This window comes from Chiloscyllium punctatum, chromosome 33 (assembly GCF_047496795.1).
Source record: "Chiloscyllium punctatum isolate Juve2018m chromosome 33, sChiPun1.3, whole genome shotgun sequence".
NCBI lineage: Eukaryota > Metazoa > Chordata > Chondrichthyes > Orectolobiformes > Hemiscylliidae > Chiloscyllium > Chiloscyllium punctatum.
In genome coordinates, this window is record NC_092771.1 from 4,326,281 (window position 1) to 4,347,633 (window position 21,353).

General features: G+C 43.5%; 2 protein-coding genes across 6 annotated transcripts in view; one reads left to right on the forward strand and one right to left on the reverse strand.

The window, feature by feature from the left end:
- apba2b (amyloid beta (A4) precursor protein-binding, family A, member 2b) overlaps positions 1-21,206 on the reverse strand; it is a 119,709-nt gene extending 98,503 nt beyond the window's left edge. For 3 of the 5 annotated variants that reach the window (XM_072552746.1, XM_072552747.1, XM_072552740.1), the window contains exon 1: positions 14,165-14,255. The gene's annotated coding sequence lies outside the window, so the exon portion shown is untranslated. Of the gene's footprint in view, positions 1-14,160; positions 14,256-20,886 lie in introns of those variants that run through there. The other 2 variants (XM_072552741.1, XM_072552743.1) reach the window with 2 other exon arrangements.
- Positions 21,207-21,243: 37 nt separating this feature from the next.
- Positions 21,244-21,353, forward strand: part of mphosph10 (M-phase phosphoprotein 10 (U3 small nucleolar ribonucleoprotein)) — an 18,010-nt gene continuing 17,900 nt past the window's right edge. The window contains 1 exon segment of the mRNA XM_072552752.1: positions 21,244-21,321. Coding sequence (XP_072408853.1) covers positions 21,254-21,321 — 68 coding nt within the window. The 5' untranslated portion in view covers positions 21,244-21,253.

Below are 21,353 nucleotides of genomic sequence, written 5' to 3' on the forward strand. Positions count from 1 at the left end.
TGGTCAAAAACTGCATGAATTCATGTAAAACTCCGTTATCTCACGTTTTAGATTAAAATCAACCTAAACATCATGGCATAGACAGAAAATACAGGGGGCCAACACCTTCAACATATTGTCTAGCTATCACCATTGTTAACAGCTAACCAGAGAATACAACTTTTTTTAAAAAGGTTTTGTGATTTACACATGAAAGAAGTGAAACTATCATGGTATTCTAATAGATGAAAGGCTTAACAGACAATCAATTTTTCAATGTATAATTTCAGTTACATCACACTGTAAATTTTTGCTATAAATTCTGTGTGTTAGGATTGAACCCTCCACTACCATCTGATTAAGGAGCGACGCTCCAAAAGCTAGTGTGCTTCCAATTAAACCTGTTGGACTATAATCTGGTGTTGTATGATTTTTAACTTTGTACACCCCAGTCCAACACCAGCATCTCCAAATCATGACTTCTTCAATGTAGGCATCCTTGAAATCCGCTCCACCCTACTTTTCAACCTATCACCTTCTAAGCTCTACTCCAATCTCCAGCATCTGCAGTCCTCACTTTCACCTAGTTGATTTCAACCTGACTGCGAATCCTCTTGCAAGGATGCCTACCTTGAAGAAGTTCTCCTCCTCTCTATACAAAGATGTCAGTGAGTCTCTCTCATCTCTGCCCTGAAGCTCTTTACTTCCTTCCCATCTATCTGCTCCACTCTCCTCTCTGACCTATCACCTTCACCCCTTCCTGCATCCACCTATTACATTCTCAACTACCTTCTCCCCAGCCCCACCCCTCCCATTTATTTTCTCCACCCCCAAGGCTTCCAGCCTCATTCCTGATGAAGGGCTGCTGCTCGAAATACTGATTTTCCTGCTCCTCAGATGCTGCCTGACCTGTTGTGCTCTTCCAGTACCACTCTAATCTCTACATGGCCATCACAACCCGGTGCACATACATCACCGAAAATTTCCATAATTAAATCGTAAAAGCTGTTGATAACTTAATTCTAAATTAGAAATCACTGACTAAGTAACAAAGGATTACAGAAACATATTTTAATCAAGGTTTCAAGTCTCAAAATTTGACCTGACAATTCAGGATATCAATGAAAATTCCTCAAACTTCCCCAGGTGGGCTCCAGGAATACACAAGCCTCAACGCCTGTAACCAAGTCCAAACACAGGACCAGATTCCTCATCTTCCGTTTCGGAACACTTCAACCCCAGGGCATCAATGTGGACTTCAACAGTTTCCTCATTTCCCCTTCCCCCACCTCACCCCAGTTCCAAACTTCCAGTTCAGCACTGTCCCCATGACTTGTCCTACCTGCCTATCTTCTTTTCCACCTATCCACTCCACCCACCCCCCCCAACCTCTCACTTACCTATTGTACTCTATGCTACTTTCTCCCCACCCCTACCCTCCTCTCACTTATCTCTCAACCCTTCAGGCTCTCTGCCTATATTCCTGATGAAGGGCTTTTGCCCGAAACATCAATTTTACTGCTCCTCGAATGGTGCCTGAACTGCTGTGCTTTTCCAGCACCATTCTAATCTAGACACCAGATTAAAATGTGTCAATTTCCTGTTCACTCGCGTTTTGGGTGGTGCTACAAAAAGGTTTAAGTTCGGATTTGGAAGGCGCTTTTTGGGGAGCCAGTCGGAGTTGCTACAGTGCCTCTGGTAGATGATTCACGCTGCTCCTACCATAGACCCACACATTTGTGAAAAGAGTTAATGTTGAAGATCGTGGAAGTGTTGCCAATTAAGCAATTGCTTTGTCCTGGAGTGTTGTTTGAGCTGACTTAACCAGCTCAAGTGGGGAGTATTCCATCACAGCCGAAAATGTGTTGCTGGAAAAGCGCAGCAGGTCAGGCAGCATCCAAGGAACAGGAGAATCAACATTTCAGGCATAAGCCCTTCTTCAGGAATAAGGAAAGTGTGTCCAGCAGGCCAAGATAAAAGGTAGGAGGAGGGGCATTGGAAATGCGATAGGTGGAAGGAGGTTAAGGTGAGGGTGATAGGCCGGAGTGGGATGGGGGCGGAGAGGTCAGGAAGAAGATTGCAGGTTAGGAAGGCGGTGCTGAGTTCGAGGGATTTGACTGAGACAAGGTGGGGGGAGGGGAAATGAGGAAACTGGAGAAATCTGAGTTCATCCCTTGTGGTTGGAGGGTTCCTAGGTGGAAGATGAGGCGCTCTTCCTCCAACCATCGTGTTGCTATGGTCTGGCGATGGAGGAGTCCAAGGACCTGCATGTCCTTGATGGAGTGGGAGGGGGAGTTGAAGTGTTGAGCTACGGGGTGGTTGGGTTGGTTGGTCCGGGCCTCCTCGAAGTATTCCATCACACTCATGATTTGTGCCATGTAGATGATGGATAGGCTTTGGAGAGTCAGGATGAGTTACTACCTGCAGGACTACTAGCCTTTGACCTGCTCTTCTGGTGACCATAGTTATTGTCTGGTTCAGTTCAGTTTCTGTCAGTGGTAACTCTTGGATGCTGATAATGGGAGACTCAGTGACGGCAATGCTATTGAATGCTCTGGGGCAATGGTTAGATTTTCTCATGTTGGAGATGGTTACTGTCTGGCACTTATGCAAGACGAATGTTACTTGCCACTTGTCAGCCCAAGGAATACAGTCCAAGCCTTGCTGCATTTGAACATGGACTGCTTCAGTATCTGAGGAGTCGTGAATAGTGCTGAACATTGGGGAATCACCAACAAACACCACTTAAGACCTTATGATGGAGGGAAAGTCACTGAGGAAATAACTACCCTGAGGAACTCCTGCAGAGATATCCTGAAACTGAGATGACTGACCTCCAAGAACCACAATCAACTTCCTACGTGTCAGGTATGAGTCCAACCAATGGAGAGTTTTCACTCCCTGATTCCCATTGTCTCCAGTTTTGTTCAGGCTCCTTGATGCTAGTTTGTCAAAACAGGCATTGATGTCAAGAGCAGTCACTCTTATCATCTCTGAAGTCCAACTCTTGCATCCATCCTTGGACCAAGGCTGTAATGAGGTCAGGATCAGACTGGTTTTGAATAGAACCCAGATTTAGAGCGAGTAAGCAGCTTATTACTGAGCAGGCACTAATGATGACATATTCCATCACTTTCCTTGTAGTCAAGAGTAGATTGATGGGGCAGTAATTAACCAGTTTTGCTTTGTCCTACTTCTTGTGTAAGGGACATAACTGGGCAATTTTCAACATTGTCCAGTCGATGTCAATGTTTAAACTGTAGTGGAACAGCTAGGCAAGAACAAGTAAATTCTGAAGCACATCTTTAGTACTATTGCCAGAATATTAACAGGGCCCATAGCCTGTGTGTTATCTGGTTACACCAACTATTTCTTACTATTGCGTGAAGTGAATCGAATTGGCTGTAAACTGGCATTGGTGATGCTGAGGACCTCTGGAGGAGGCTGAGATTAATCATCACTCGACACTTTTGGCTGAAGATTGTTGCCAATGCTTCAGCTTTATCTTTTCCACTGATGTGCCTTGCTTCCTTGTTATTTACAATGGGGATATTTGTAGAGTTTCCATCTCCAGTGAAATTTTTAATTTTCTACTACCATTTACAACTGAGTGTGGCAGGACTCAGTGTTACAAAAATCAATACTTATTTGGCTCTATCTGTCAAAGGAACTTGGCGTCAGTGCTGCCACCAAAGTTGATGGTATACTGGACATTGAAGAAGAAGATCTAAGAGTACAACTGGGCTACTGGATCTAGGTATGGCCGATGGAGTTTAATGCAGATAAATGCAACGTGTTACCTTTTGATACGATAACCAGGGCAGGACTTAGATAGTTAATGGTAGGGCTTTGGGGAGTGTTGTCGTACAGGCAGAGCAAGGGGCACACTTACGTAGCTCCCTGAAAGTGGTGTCACAGGTAGACAGGGTGGTGTAGGCAGCGTTTGACACGCTTGCTTTCGTCGGTCAGAGCACAGAGTAAAGGAGTTGAGACATCATATTAAAGCTGTACAAAACATTGGCCAGGGCACATTTGGAGTTCTGTGTACAATTTTGGTTGCCCTGCTTTGGAAGGATGTTATTAAATTGGAAAGGGTACAAAGAGGATTTACAAAGAGTAACTGAGGCTGGAAGGTTTGGAGTTATAAAGAGAGGCTGAGACTTTTTTCCCCTATAGCTCAAACCCTCCAACCCTAGTAACATCACTGTAAAACTTTCCTGAATCCTCTCAAGTTTCACAACATCTTCTGACAGCCGGGAGACCAGAATTGAATGCAGTATTCCAAAAGTGGCTAACCAATATCCTGTATCATAGCCTCCCAACTCTCATACTTAATGCACTGACCAATAAAGGCAACCATACCAAACACCTACTTTACTATCTGCAACCCTATTTTCAAGGAACGACAAACTGGCACCTCAAAGTCTCTTTGTTCGGAAATACTCCCCAGGACCTCACCAATGACTGTATAAGTTCTGTCCTGATTTGCCTTTCCAAAATGTAGTACCTCACAATTATCTAAATTAAACTCGATCTGCCACTCCTCAGCCCTTTCACCCATCTGATCAAAGTCCTGTTGTACTCAGAGGTAATCTTCTTCATTGTCCATTACACCACCAATTTTGGTGTCATCTGCAAACTTACGAACTATATGTCTTATATTCACATTCAAATCATTTATATAAATGACAAAAAGCACCGATCCTTGCGACGCACCACTGGTCACAGTCCTCCAGTCAAAAATGTAATCCTCCACCTCCACCAACACCACCACCTGACTCCTACCTTCAAGCCGACTTTGTATCCAAATGGCTGGCTCTCCCTAGATTCCACGTGATCTAACCTTGCAAACCAGTCTACTATGGGGGACCTAGTCAAACGTCTTGCTGAAGTCCATATAGATCATGTCCACCCCTCTGCCTTCAAATAGTCTTCATCACTTCTTCAAATAACTCAGTCAAGTTAGTCAGACTTCCCACACCACCACCATTCTGACAATCCCTAATCAAACCTTGCCTTTCCAAATATATCTAAATTCTGTCGTTCAGAATCCCTTCCAACTCATTTACACATCTCTGATGTCAGGAACACCAGTTTAAAGTTCCCTGGCTTTTCCTTACCACCCTTAAATAATGGCAACACAATAGCCAACCTCCAATCTTCTACCATCTCACCCATGGCTATTGAAGATACAAATATCTCAGCAAGAGGCCTAGCAATCACTCATCTAGCTTCCCACAAAGTTCTAGGGTACAATCAAGTCACAGAGATTTCTCCACTGCTATGCATGTTAAGATTTCCAGCAACTCCTCCTCTGTAATATGAACACTTTCCAAGACATCACGATTTATTTCTCCAGCTTCCATATCCTTTTCCACAGTAAATGCTGACATGAAATACTTGTTTAGTATCTTACCCATCTGCTGGGATTCCACACGTAGGAGGCCTTGTTGGATTTTAAAGGGGGCATATGCTCTCCCTAGTTACTCTTTTGTCCTTAAAGTATTTGTGAAATCCCTTTGGATGCTCCTTAACCCTATTTGTGCTCTGGATTTCCCGCTAAAGTATGCTCCTATTGCCCTCATACTCTTGAGGGATTCAATCGATCCCGGTTGACTATACCAGATATATATTTCCTTCTTTTTCTTGATGAGAGCCTCAATTTCTCTAGTCATCCAGCATTCCATTTCATTCCTTTTGCATTAAAAGGAACATACTGTCTCTAGGTTCTCGTTATGTCATTTTTGAAGGCCTCCCACCTTCCAAACTGTGAACATCCACCCCCAATCAACTTTGGTAAGTTCTTGTCGAATACCATCAAAACTGGCTTTCTACTAATTTGGAACTTTGACTTTTAGATCTGGTCTATTCTTTTTCATAACTATTTTAAAACAAACCAAATTATGGTCTCTGGCTCCAAAGTGCTCCCCCCGGTGAACATCTGTCACTTGCCTTACGTTATTTCGCAAGAGAAGGTCAAGTATCGTTTCTTCTCTAGTAGGTACATCCACATACTGAATAAGAAAATGTTCTTATATATACTTAAATTCCTCCCCATCTAAGCCCTTAACACTATGGCAGTCCCAGTTTGGAAAGTTAAAATCCCCTACCATTTGAACTCTACTATTCTTACAGATAACTGAGATCTCTTTATAAATTTGTTCTCAATTTCCCACTCGACTACTGCAGGGTCTATAGTACAATCCCAAAAAGATAAATCATCCATTTTTTTTGTTTCAAAGTTCCACCAAATAACTCAATGGTCATATTTCCCAGAATATCCTCCAAGTACAACCATAATGTTATCCCTAACCAAAGATGCCACTCCTCTTACTTTCTTGCCTTCCCCCCCCCCCCCCCCGCCCTTTCCATTGTTCCTAGAGCTTCTATAGCTGAGAATATAGAGCCCCACTGAACTCATTTTTACCCACCTTGACACTGTCCTATTCCCCCCAATCCAGAAACTGCCACATACATTCGAGACACCACCCACGCCCTCCACCTCCACCAAGACTTCCGTTCCCCAGCCCTCAATGCCTCATCTTCATCATGGATATCCAATCCCTCTATACCACCATCCACCATGACCAGGGCCTCCAAGCCCTCAGTTTCTTCCTCTCACGACGTCCCCAACAGTACCCTTCCACCGACACTCTCATTCGTTTGGCTGAACTGGTCCTCACCCTTAACAATTTCTCCTTTGAATCCTCCCACTTTCTCCAGATCAAAGGGGTAGCCATGGGCACCTGTATGGGCCCCAGCTATGCCTGTCTCTTTGTTGGCTATGTAGAACAGTCCATCTTCCGTAGTTACACTGGCACCACTCCCCACCTCTTCCTCCGCTACATTGATGACTGCATTGGCGCCACCTTGTGCTCCTGCAAAGAGGTTGAGCAATTCATCAACTTCACCAACCCATTCCACCCAGACCTTAAATTCACCTAGACCATCTCTGACACCTCCTTCCCCTCTTCATCTCCATTAATGATGACCGACTTGACACTGACATTTTTTACAAATCCACCAACTCCCACAGCTACCTGGATTACACTTCTTCCCACCCTACCACCTACAAAAATGCCATCTCGTATTCCCAATTCCTCCGCCTCCACTGTATCTGCTCCCAGGAGGACCAGTTCCACCACAGAACACACCAGATGGCCTCCTTCTTTAGAGACCGCAATTTCTCTTCCCATGTGGTTAAAGATGCCCTCCAACATATATCGTCCACATCCCCCACCTCTGCCCTCAAATCCCACCCCTCCAACTGTAACAAGGACAGAACTCCCTCGGTGCTCACCCTTCGCATAAATCATATCATCCGACGACATTTCTGCCACCTCCAAACGGACCCCACCACCTGGGATATATTTCCCTCCCCATCCATTTCCGCTTTCCACAAAGACCGTTCCCTCTGTGACTACCTGGTCAGGTCCACACCCCCCAACAACCCACCCTCCCTTCCTGGCACCCTCCCCTGCCACCGCAGGAATTGCAAAACCTGCGCCCACACCTCCTCCCTCACGTCCATCCAAGGCCCCAAAGGAGCCTTCCACATCCAATGTTTTACCTGCACATCCACCAATATAATTTATTGTATCTGTTGCTCCCAGTGCGGTCTCCTCTACATTGGGGAGACTGGACGCCTCCTAGCAGAGCGCTTTAGGGAACATCTCCGGGACACCCACACCAATCAACCCCACTGCCTATGGCCCAACATTTCAACTCCCCCTCCCACTCTGCCGAGGACATGCAGGTCCTGGGCCTCCTCCACCGCCGCTCCCTCACCACCTGACGCCTGGAGGAAGAACGCCTCATCTTCTGCCTCGGAACACTTCAACCCCATGGCATCAATGTGGATTTCACCAGTTTCCTCATTTCCCCTTCCCCCACCTCACCCCAGCTCCAACCTTCCAGCTCAGCACCGCCCTCATGACCTGTCTTACCTGCCTATCTTCCTTTCCACCTATCCATTCCACCCTCCTCTCTGATCTATCACCTCTATCCCCACCCCCATTCACCTATTGTACTCTATGCTACCTTCTCCCCACCCCCACCCCCCTCTCATTTATCTCTCCACTCTGCAGGCACCCCGCCTCTATTCCTGATGAAGAGCTTTTGCCCAAAAATTCAATTTTCCTGCTCCTCAGATGCTGTCTGACCTGCTGTGCTTTTCCAGCACCACTCTAATCTAGAATATAGAGCAGCCAGTCCGGTCCATTCCTGAGCCACGTCTCTGTAATAGCTGTGCTATCTCAGTCCCATGTTCCCACCCAGGCCTGGAGTTCATCTGCCCTACGTGTTAAGCCTCTTACATTTATTTCAATGTAGTTTATCAGTCCAAACTCATTGCTCCTGTCTGCCTTGACTGTTTTCTCAACTGTACCTGCCTTAGACTCATCTCTTTTCTTACTATCTCCTTGGATCGTCCCTCCCTCTTCCCCCTCCACTAGTTTAAATCCTCCCGAATAGAAAATCTCCCCGATAACACATTAAACCCCTTCTAATTCAGGTGCAACCCGTCCTCCTTATACAGTCACCTCTACCCCAGAAGAGATTCCAATGACCTAAAAATGTTAATCCTTTTCCCCTGCACCAGCTCCTCAGCCATGCATTCATTTGCTCTATCCTCCTATTCCTACCTTCACTAGCATGTGACACCAGGAGTAATCCAGATATTACTACCCTCGAGGACCTACTTTTTAACCCCTTACCTAATTTCCTATATTGTTCCTCAGAATCTCATCCTTTTCTCTTCATGTGATGTTGGTACCACCGTGTTAAAGAACCTCCTGCTAGTCATTCTCCCCTTTGAGAATATCCTGCACCTCTTCGGAGATATCCTCGACCCTGGCACCAGGGCGGCAACATGCCATGCTGATGTTTCGCGGTTGGCTGCAGAAGTGTCTGTCTCTGCCTCTGACTAGACAGTCCCCTATCACAATCAATTACTTAGAACCTTACATACCCCTCATTGCAGTCGTCAGTCTCAGTACCAGAGACCTAGCTGTCAGTGCTACATTCCCAGAGAGCCCATCACCCTGGTAGGGGGAAAAGCAATGACCCAGTGGTATTATTGCTGGACTGTTAATCCAGACCCAGGTAACATTCTGGGGACAGGGATTTGAATCCCACCATGGCAGATGGTGGAATTTGAATCCAATAAATATTTGGAATTAAGAATCTAATGAATCCATTGCCAAATGTGGGAAAAACCCATCTGGTTCATGAATATCCTTTAGAGAAGGAAACTGCCATCCTTACCTGGTCTGGCCTATATGATTCCAGACCCATAACAATGTGGTTGACCTTATCTGCCCTCTGGACAATTAGAGATGAGCCTTGGATGGAGGTGAGGGAGGAGGTGTGGGCGCAGGTTTTGCAATTCCTGCGGTAAATGCTGCCTAGCCAGCGACATCCTCGACTCATGAATGAATAAAGAAAAAACATTCCCAAAGAAACAGCATTTGTTTGAGATGGGGATAGCCACAAGAGACTCCTGCATTACCTGCCTATCCCACTTACCTTTCCTGGAGGTAACCCATCTACCGGACTGTAACTGCAGTTTTCCTAACTTCTTGAAACTGCCATTCATCACACCCCCTGAGATATTAAAGAGTTAATTTGCTCCACTAACCTGCAAGAAATTGAATGCCCTGGGGGTAAGGTGGTGAGTCTTTGTCTTATAGGTGGAATATGGGAGGTTTACACCGCCACTTCCTTGCCTTTCAGGGATGATTTACGTTTTCATCCAGAAATCAATAAGAACTTGACAGTTGGAATTTGACTACTCCCCTCTCGTTACAAAAACGATTTGCAACAGATTTGACCATTAAGGGATGATTTGCATTGTATTGTTTCTGGAGGTGGGGTGGTCACTGCATTGTAACTTGAGTGGCATGTAACTATGAGAGGATGGCTAGGGGTTGTCTTGTGGGCAGTACTAACTGTGATGTTGAGAGTTTTGTATAAAGGAAAGACTGTTTCCTTTGTTTAGTGACAGCTTTTTCCACGACCCCGTAAGCTCTACAAAGTGTGTGTTAAAGGTTCCTCCAGAAAGCTTGTACTGTACTGTGCTTAATAAATTTGATTGCTTGTTCATAGAAGTTGGGTGTGTTGCAGTTGCATCAAGAGTATGTATCAAGAGTTGCATCAAGTTGAATCTCAAGAGTAAAAGAACCTCACAGCCCTGGCTCCTATAAATTGCCTCTAACTGCTACTCTAATCGATCCATGCGATTTTATAGGATTTGCAGCCAAACACTTCCTGTAGACATAATCATCAGTAACATTGAAATTCTTCCTAATCTCCTAGACCCAACAAGAAGAACATATCACTCGACCAAAGGCCATTTCTGCACCTTAGCAATCTACAGGCCCAGAAAATAGCTCCGTTTTACTGCTCTAAAAACCCTGCACTAGGGTAACTTAGTGCTTATGTTTTATATTTTACAAAAATATAATCAAGAGACAGATCTTAGGAAAACATATTTTAAAAGCCCTCACCTTACACCCTATTGTAGATTTACAAACAACAATTAAAACTTATGTTTTATAAAATTTAAAACCTATGTCCAGAAATGCTTGTAATTTCTTAGCCAGTGAGTGAGTGAAAGTTCACTGTTCATTTTTTTCTGAACCCTACAGCAGTTCTTTAACCAAACTCTCATGGCGTCTCCTGTTCTCTTTTCTCTCATTTAAAGTACCATTGTTTTGATTTTTATTTTCAAAGTTCCAAAAACAAAGCAACAACTTATAAAACAATAATTACTACTCCAAGAAAGAGGAAATCAGCTCCAGCACTGAAATAAACCTCAAACAAAAAAGATCTTACAGCCATGATCATTTCCCGTTCACCATTTTGCAAGTTCACAGTGGTGAGAGAGACACACACAGTGACAATGGAGAGAAGGAGGTGCACAGTGATGTGGGGGAAGACAGTGAAAAACAGAGTGATCAGAGAACTCTCTCATTCCCTGTCTGCACTGTGGAGATGCAAAGGTCAGGATTAAAGTTATTTGGAGTGGTGTGTGATGACAGAAGGTTGTTCCCAAGGAGGATGGCTCTATGAACAATATCTGCTGGCATGAAGGCTAGGAATGACTCTTATCAAACTCACAAACAGTTAAACTTGTGATTATGAGAAAAAGAAACTATTCCTCCCTGTCCTAATCAAGCTGTCTGCAAACTTTCCCTTAGCATGCTCCACATTTAGCCAGTTGGATAGGACGGTTCTCGCCTGCTTCCGTTCTTAAGTAATTGTAGCTGAAGAATCCTCTGCACTATCTTGGGTGCCATGTTCTCTTCCTAGTTCTCATCTGCTTTCTTGAACTGCTGCAGTCTACCTGCTGTTGCTTGACCCACAATACCATTAGAGGGAATTCTGCCCAGCAACAGTGGTGGAACAGCAATATATTTCCAGGTCAGAGTTGTCAGTGGTTTGGAGGGAAACTTGAAGGTAGTCACATTCCCATGTGTCTGCTGAACATATCGTTCTCAATGGAAATGGTCATGGGTTTGGAAGATGCCGTCTTTGGTGATTTTCTGCAGTGAACCTTTGTAGATTGTACAAACTGCTGTTCCCGAGTGTCAGTGGTGGAGGGAGTGGATGCTTGTGGACGTAGTACAAATCAAGCAGGTTCCTTTGTCCTGGTTGGTGTCAAGCTTCTTGAGAGTTGTTGGAGCTGCACCCATCCAGGCAAGTAGATAGTATTCAATCACACTCCTGACTTGTGCCTTGTAGATGCTGGATAGGCTTTGGTGGGGGTGGGGTTCAGGAGGTGAGTTACTCGCTGCAGTATTCCTAGGCTCTGACCTGCTCTTGTAGCCACTATGTTCATTTGGCAATTCCAGTTGAGTTGCTAGTCAATGGTGACCCCCAGGATTCAGTGATGGTAACGCCATTGTATGCCAAGAGGTGGTGGTTAGATTGTCTCTTGTTGGTGATGATCATAGTCTGGCATTTGTGTGGCACAATTGTTATTTGTCACTTGTCAGCCCAAGCCTGGGATATTGTCCAGACTTTGTTGCATTTGAACATGGACTACTTCAGTAACTGAGGAGTCATGAATGACACTGAACATTGCACAATCATCGGCAAACATCCTCACTTCTGATCTTATGATGGCAAGTAGACCAGGCCAGCCAGCGACACCCACATCCCACAAATGAGTAAACTAAAAGTACCCACTTCTCAAAAAAATTAAGTTAAAAAATTACATGCCAATGTTGGCCTTGAAATTTCAGTATTCCAATACATTCAGCTTCCCACAATATATCCTTCTTATGTTGGAAATCATCCAAAACAAAGCTGCTTGTGATCCACCCCAAACTAAGTCTAATTCACCCATCAATTTACTGACCTGCAATGGCTTTTGGTTCAACCCAGAATTAAAATTCTCATCCTCATCGTCAAATGAACCTGGGACATTCTAACATCTTAAAGGCACTACGTAAATGCAAGTTATTACTTTTGAACAGAAAATTCTAGAGAAACGCAGCAGGTCTGAAAGGGTCTGTGAGATGAGAAACAGAGTTAACATTCTTCCAAAGTCATACTGAATGAGAAATGTTGATGTGGTTTCTATCTCCATAAACATGGTCAGATCTGCTGGGTTTCTTCATCACTTTCTGTTTTAATTCAGATCTCCAGCATCTATAGTATTCCGTTTTTGTTATTATTATTTTTGAAGTTGGGATGGCCTCCAGTTTTGTGGTTTTATAATCAAAAGAGAAGGGGGTGGGTTTCACAGTACAAGAAGAAATCAGGGAGGCTATGAGGAAAGATATTTCAGAAATTAGAGAATGATATGGGTTCAGGCTCAAAATGGAGAAACTACCAAATGAGACAGTACAAATGAATATCATTTGGTTAAGAAAGAATGAACTCAATCTCAATCACCGAATGTAACTTTATCATTCCGCAGATAAGGAGACCAAAACAGCACAAACGAGCTGTATAACAAGGCTTCCTTACTGTTGTACTTCAAATCTCTTGTAATAAAAGACAGCATGCTTTTTGATTTCCTAATTGCTTGCTACATCTGCAGGCTAACCTCTTGTCTTCATCATATAAGCACAATCGGGCCTCTCAGAACATGAACATTTATTTACTTACTTAATGCATTTTTAAGAAATATGCCATTATTCTATTCTATAATAGAATTATAGAATACCTACAGTGTGGAAAGAAGCCATTCAGTCCATCGAGTCTGCACCAAACCTTCAAGGGGCAATAACATTATAATCAGACTAGCCAAAATCTTATTGAACAGTTGAGCAGGTTCAAGGAGCTAATGGCCTACTTCTGCTCCTTATTAGTATGTTTATATGTTGAGACCAGTACATCGGAACCGTTTGGACCCTTAAAGAACTCACTCATCTCTGGGTGGCAAGAACCTCAAGTGGTGCAGATTCACCATTGAGAGGTAAGAAAAATCTCCCTTTTAATCACAAAGGCTGTGGCAGAGTGTCGTGGAAAATACAATCATCAATGCAGCATCATTTCCAAAAGCCATAACATTCTGCCGACCATAAACAGGCCCTGGCTCCAATGGCAAGTCTCTCTCTCTTTTTCTGGCACATTCACGTGGACCATTTCCAACAAGCTTCCAACAACAAGACGTTAAACCAAATCCCCAATCCCTTCACCAAGGCCCCTCAACTGCAGTCGATCAGCCCCACCCTTACCCCCCCACCCCGATGCCACTCACCACCATCAGACTACCAGCCCCTCCCAGTAACCCCTCCCCAGAGCGCCTGACAGTCCATTTCATAGGGAAACAGTCTGCCTAGGCAGGGTTGGAAGCTATTATAGGGCTCACCATTACCCCATCCGTGGCCAGACCCCCCACCCACAGCTACAATGAACATGAACCACCTTCGAAGCGGCTCTTGTAACACCGACACATGGGATTCAAAACGGTTTCCTGGCTGTAAAACAATTGTTTATTTTCACGTTGGCAAAAATCTACCAACCCTTCCATCTGTGTGCCTGTGCCTTTAAGCAGCTTCCTTGAGATGCTGAGACTGTGCAGCCTCGGCACCGGCTCATTGCAGCAAGCGCCTTTCCACCCGACACCATCGCCAATTTTTCCTTGGGAGGTCGAGGGGAAAAAAAAACAGCAGGGCAGCTGGCCCAGGCTACACTTGCCACCCGAGGAATGATACGGCTGCTTCTTACCTACCTGTCCCACACTCGGTACCGGCTCCCAGTCTCTGTTCCTTTGTGTTCCCGAGAACCCCTGACCCTGAATAGGCAGTACCCCGCGAACCCCGCACTCTGAATAGGACAGACACGTAGCGGCACCCAGCAAGCTGAATACAAACTGATACTTCACACTCAGATTGTGGAGCGCCGAGTGCAGTAGATAGCAGCAATATTGGTACCCAAGATCCTGAATACATGATAATAATGGGAGAAAATGAGGACTGCGTATGTTGGAGATCAGAGTCGAAAGTGTGGTGCTGGCCCTTCATCAAGAAATCCTGATGAAAAGTACTCGAAACGTCGATTCTCCTGCTCCTCCGATAACTGCCTGAGCGGGTGTGCTTTTCCAGCACCACACTCTCGACTCTATAATATTAATGCCAAACCCAGGACACTGAATAATTTAATCACGGTCAGGGAGCTGGGAATTGTCAGGTTAGACTGGAACTTTACTTTCTCATCTCGACTGAGCAACTGCAAGGACCGCAGGTGACAGTCAATGCTACAGCAGTTAAACTCATTCAAATCTGAGTTTTCGATTCCAACATAAAATAATTAATTCGGAGCAGGAGTAGGCCACTCAGCCCCTCGAACCAGCTCTGCCATTCAGTAATTTCATGGCTGATCTCACTACTCCACATTTCTGCCTATCATAAGATATATGAGCATAATTAGGCCGTTCAGCCCAACAAGTTTGCAACAACCCTCTGAACTACATTCCAGCTTATCCTATGTGCCTTGCATTTACTGTGGCTAAACCACCTAGCCTGAACATCCCTGGACACTATGAGGCAATTTAGCATGGCTTAACCTGTGCATCTTTGGATTGTGGGAGGAAACAAGAGCACTCAGAGTCAGAGCCTCTATACTCACTTATGCCTCCTGACTGTCTTGAAACTACTGGTGTTTTCCAGCGTGAAGATTTATGCAAAGTACCTATTGTGATGATTCTATGGCTTTAAGAGATGTGTTTTGCCCTGGTTTCTTTGAGAGAGAGATTGGAGAGACAGGTATTCTGTAGTCTATGAGAAGATAAACAACTTGTGAAGCCTTTAGTGTTCTTTAAAGTTGGAACAACAGAAGCAGCCTGAATGGGTGTGGTCAAGTTTCCATCCACAGAACCAGGGACTTTAGGTTTAGTTTTCAGCAGTTGTTGCTGGGGTTTCAGCAGGGTTGGAAGGCAGTGAATCTCTCTTGACTGCTTCAAACTCTCTTTGAATTTGTGCTGAATGATTTTCCTGAGCTGCTGGAGTTGCATGTGAGATAATTCTGTTTTCTGAATTTGCCTTTTGCCAGCAGTGTGCTTATGGGGATGTTACTATATTGGAACAGTTACCGTTTTGTAGTAAGATATTCTATTATTCTGTTAAGTTTTCCAGTGGAGTTAAATTATTCCAAATTTGTCTTTCTTTTGTTTTTAACTTAGTGTTTGATTAAATTGTGTTCTGCTTAATATTGACTAGTTTGACCAATTGAATTGCATCTGGAACCCATCTCACATTTATCTTTAAAATAAGAAAAGGTGGGGTTAGGCTAACTTAATATGTTTTGAGGGGGTCTGGTCTGATTCATAGTATGATTCTGTTCCTCCATTATTTATTTGTTCTGCGTTACTACTTCTCCAGATTCATTTTCCAGCGGTCCAATGTCCCCTCTTGCCTCTTACCTTTTTATATATCTAAAAATACTTGTAAGCTTATATTACTAGCTAGTTTATCCCCATATTTCATCTGCTGCACCCCTTATTGCTTTTTTTAGTTGTCCTCTCTAGCTTTTAAAGGTTTTCTAGTCCTCTGGCTTCCCACTAATCTTCACTCTGTCCGATACCCATAACCTTGCATGCCCTTGCTTACCAACAATTCTTAAAAACATTCAAAGACTCTGCTTCCACTACCTTTTGCGGAGAATAATTCTGTTGGTTGACAATTCTGTAAGGAAAAAAAACATCTCAAATGGGTGACCCCCAAGTTTTAGAATCTCCCACAAGAGAAAACATCCTTTCCACATCAACCCTGCCAAGCCACCTCTGCATCATAAATGTTTCAAGAATTTTGCATATTAGTACCTTTCTCTCTTGTGACAATACTATGGCTTTAAGAGGTTTTTTTTTTGAAGAGATATTTTAAGGTAGAGATGCCAAGCAGTCCACGAGAAGAGAAGCTACTTGTGAAGTCTTGAATGTACTTTTAAAAAGTAGGAACAATAGAAGCAGCCTGAATGGGCATGGTCAAATACCCACTGAACCAGGATCTATAGATTAGTTTTCAGCAGTTGCTGTTGGGGTCAAAAGTAGAAGTTTTTTTTTGTCCCTCTCTTGGTTACAGCCAAAAGCTGAGGCTTCGCTGCCTGCTACAGGAGTTGCATGACAGACAATTTTTGGTTCTGAATTTGCCTTTTGCCAAGGGTGTGTTTATGGGATGTTTCTATATTAAAACAGTTAATAGAATAAATAGATACAGTAACTATTACTAATTAAGTTTTCCAATAAAGTTAAATTATTTCAAATTATTCTTTCTTTTCTTGTATTTTAACTATAGTGGATGAATAAAGTGTATTTTGCGTTAAATTCAGTAGTTTGACCAATCAAATTGCATCTGGAACACAACACCTTTTACATTTACCTTTTAAAATAAGAAAAAGTTTGGGTCTAAACTATCTTCTGAATATTTTGAGGGGGTTTGGTCCGGCCCATAACACACTACTTGTTGATTTGCCACATCTTCCCAAATTTGATCTATTGCCCTGATTTAGTATAAAGTCCTTTTTACTTCCCTAGTTATGTTGCTTGGTAAATCACCAGTTCCAACACAGTTCAGGTGTAAACTGTCCAAACGATAAGTCCCGCTTTCCCAGTTGTGGTGTCAGTGCCTCTCAAACTACAACCCACTTATACCACACCAGTGTTTGAGCCACGCATCCATTTTTGTACTCTTACTTGCCCTATATTAGTTTGGATGTGACTCAGGTAATATCCCAGAGATTATTACCTTTGTGACTTGACTTCTTAATTTGGTACTTAGTTCTTTCATACTTCCTTCCTTATCCTACATGGACCGTAACATAGGGATCTTTCTTCGTCTGAAATTTCCTCGCCAACCCTGAACTGATGAGCCAAACCTTGACACCAGGCAGACAAAACAACTGATTGAACTCCCACTCTTTGCTTCACAATGAGTTGTCAATTCCCATCACTATACTATGCCTTACTAATGTACATTCTTTTTTTGCTATCCCCACTTGAATGGCTTCCTGTACCATAATGCCATTATCAGTAGCTCATTCCTCCATTTCATAACTCTGAGTCAAAGCTCCTTGCGCCACAAACAAGTACTGCAAATGTGTTTGCCTTGGGTCAAACTGACATCCAGGAATACCCTACTTGCTATGGCCATGACATATGACTTATCCTACCATTCTTACTATTTTAACTATCACAACTTAACTGGGAACAGTGCACTGATAATCATGCTCTACTTTTGCACAAGGTGTCATAGAAAGTATAAAGTCCCAATGAAAACACCAAAATGACTAGTGTTCCTGATTGACTTCTACTCCCGATAAAAGCAATTCACATCAGCTTCCTTCAGTTACGAAAAAAAACTATTTTAAAATACTTAGCTTTAACAAGAAAAGTAAAAAGAAAGGAGTTCTAATTTTTAGAACTTAACCTATACCTCTTCAAAACCTCAAATACACAAATACTCAATCAGACAAAAGACAAATGCTTTAACAAATCCGCTTTGGATGGGAAATAATATATACATGGAGAGCAAATTCTAAAGGTCAAAAGTTTAGACCACAAGTTGGAAAGTTATTTTCCTCACAGTCCTTTTGATTTTTCAGTGAAAAATCAAAATGTAGAATGTAGGATTACAATTGTCAATGTTTGATCAGGTGAACTTAGGTGATCTGATCCAATCCAAACTCTGGATCAGATATGTGGACAATACTTTTGTTATTATTAAGAGAACAGAAATTGAGAACTCACACTGAATTATCAGCACCATACTCACAGGGATCAGATTTACGAGAGAGGAGCAAACCAACAATCAACTCCCGTTCCTGGATGTGATGGTAGAAAAAACACAATGGTGAATGCACCATGACAGTGTATACAAAAGCCACACACTTGGACCAGATCCTGAACACCTACACACACAAGTGAAGCTGCATTAGGAGCCTGTTCAAAAGGGCTACAACACACTGCAGCAGTCCAGACCCACAAAGAGAAGAAGAACACCGCCGCAAAGTATTCACTAAGAACGGATATCCCTGCTACTTCATTCGCAGACGCCTAACAGTGAAACAACGTGACGAGGACAGGCCATGGCCTAATTCACTAGCCACACTATCTTATATAAAACAAGTCTCAGAACTGTCAGCCAGATTTCTCCAACCACTTGGGTTCATGACAGCCTATAAATCGACAGCCACACTCACACTCACTAGAACAAAAGACCCTATACCCATCATGTGGAAGACAAACATGATTTACAAGATTCCATGTCAAGACTACATGAAACACTAAATAGGACAAACAGGGAGACAACTAGCAATCCGCATCCATGAACACCAACTGGCCACTAAACACCACGACCTAGTATCCAAACACACAGATGACAAGGACCACAAAGTCAACTGGGACAACACAATGATCATAGGACAAGCTAAACAGAGGATAGCCAGAGAATTGCTAGAAGCATGGCACTTATCCACGGACTCCATCAACAAGCACATTAACTTAGATCCAACATACTGACCACTACAATGAACAACTAGAAACAGCAAGAATGGAACCAAATAAACTCCAGAAGACACAGTATAGTAGCGCTTCATAGGAGGCTCAAAAGGACTGAAGATGTCACCTAGACAGGGGACGAAGCATCTGCAAATCAACTTCTCAGCTTGGTGAACATACCCTCAACAACGACATCAGCTTGTTTTCTCTCCATGGATGTTGCCTGACCCACTGTTATCTCCAGCACTTTTTGTTTCCAGTTCAGATTCCAGCATCTGCAGTAGTTTGCTCCTAGTTAAATTTTATTCCCAACAGCATTTGTATTTTTTAAACCAGTTTATCTCCATTTCCTAATTTTATTTATCACCAAATTATCACCAAAGAGTTTCTGAATCAAACTCATCACTGTTAATTCCAAACAGTAAAAATGTGGAAGTGCTGGTGTTGGACAAAATTAAAAATCACATGACACCAGGTTATTGCCCAATAGGTTTATTTGGAAGTACAAGCTTTCAGAGCACTTCATCAGGCAGCTAATAGAGTAGGATCATAGGACACAGAATTTATAGCAAAAGATCATCGTATCATACACTGACGCAATATATTGAACAAACCTAGAATGCTACTAAGTCTTTCATCTTTTAGAATGGTTTGCAGGTTTCGATTCATTAATATGTAAATCCCAGAACATCTTTCAAGTCACATTCCTGAGATAACTTAAGATTTTATTTTAAAAAGTGTCATCTCAGCTCAGACAATGCATTAACAGTGTGAGGTGAGAGTCTGAATGTATTCCAATCTTGAGTCAGACTGGTCTTGGAGGTGTACATCACAGAAACAGACCCTTCGGTTCAACTCGTCGATACTAACCAGATATCCCAACCCAATCTAGTCCCACCTACCAGGACCTGGCCCATATCTCTCCAAACTCTTCCTATTCATATACCCACCCAGATGTTTTTTATATGTTGCAATTGTACTAGGTTTCACCACTTCCTCTGGCAGTTTATTCCATACACGTACCACCCTCTGCATGAAAAGGTTGCCCCTTATGTTTCTTTTATATCTTTCCCCTCTCACCCCAAACCTATGCCGTCTAGTTCTGGACTTCCCCACCCCAGGGAAAAAACTTTGTTTATTTATCCTATCAATGCCCCTCATGATTTTATAAACCTCTATAAGATCACCCCCTCAGCATCTGACGCTCCAGGGAAAAAGCCCTAGCCAATTCAACCTCTCCCTATAGCTCAAATTCTTCAACCCTGGCAACCTCCTTGTAAATCTTTTCTGAACCCTTTCAAGTTTAACAACATCTTACTGATAGGAAGGAGACCAGAATTCCACACAGTATCCTAACAGTGGCCTAACCAATGTCCTGTACAGCCGCAACATGACCTCCCAACTCGTGTACTCAACACTCTGACCAATAAAAGAACGTGTATCAAACACCGCCTTCACTATCCTATCTACCTGCAACTCAATTTTCAAGGAATTATGAACCTGCACTCCAAGGTCTCTTTGTTCAGCAACACTCCCTAGGATCTTACCATTAAGTGTATAAGTCCTGCTAAGATTTGCTTTCCCAAAATGCAGCACCTCGCATTTGTCTGAATTAAACTCCATCTGCCATTTCTCAGCCCATTGGCCCACCTGGTCCAGATCCTGCTGTAATCTGAGGTACCCCTCTTCACTGTCCACGATATCTCCAATTTTGGTGTCTTCAGCAAACTTATTAACTATACCTCTTATGCTCACATCCTAATCATTTACATAAATGATGAAAAGGAGTGGACCCAGCACTGATCCTTGTGGCACTCCACTGATCACAGGCCTCCAGTCTGAAAAACAACCCTCTTATTTTTGAAGAAGATCATCAATTAACTCTTACAAGGTTGACTATTACTAATAGCCATTCTTGTGGGGTTTTTGTTTGGAAGTTTAGGCGCAGATTGTTAGCTCACCGCAGTCTGGAGGATGTCACCTTCTCAGACAGGCTGAGGGCAGATCCTTCAGTATCGCTGTATTGGAGAGATTATCTTCACCTTTCCTTCCGAGAGCTGCCTCCATCCTTTAACGAGGATTGAGGGAATTGAATAGGAATGAGACAATCTGACGGTTATCTCCCTGGAACTGAGTGTGTTCGAACCTCTCGCCTACTCCGGGATCCTCGGGCTCTGTCTGATACCTCGGACTTTGATGTTGAGCTTCCTCAGTCCGGCGCCCCGAATTATTGAAGCAGCGAGACTCAAAGATACATGTATTTGAAAGGCGGCGCGAAAGCGGGAGGAGGGAGGAAGGAGGAGGAAGGGGAAGGGCTTCAGGGACAAGATGGCGGCGCTGGCGGAGTGCGTGCGACGGTTGGAGCGCGCGGTGGAACAGCCCGAACGGCTCCTGAGGTACCGGGACCCTCCGGTGGGGAGGAGAGAGG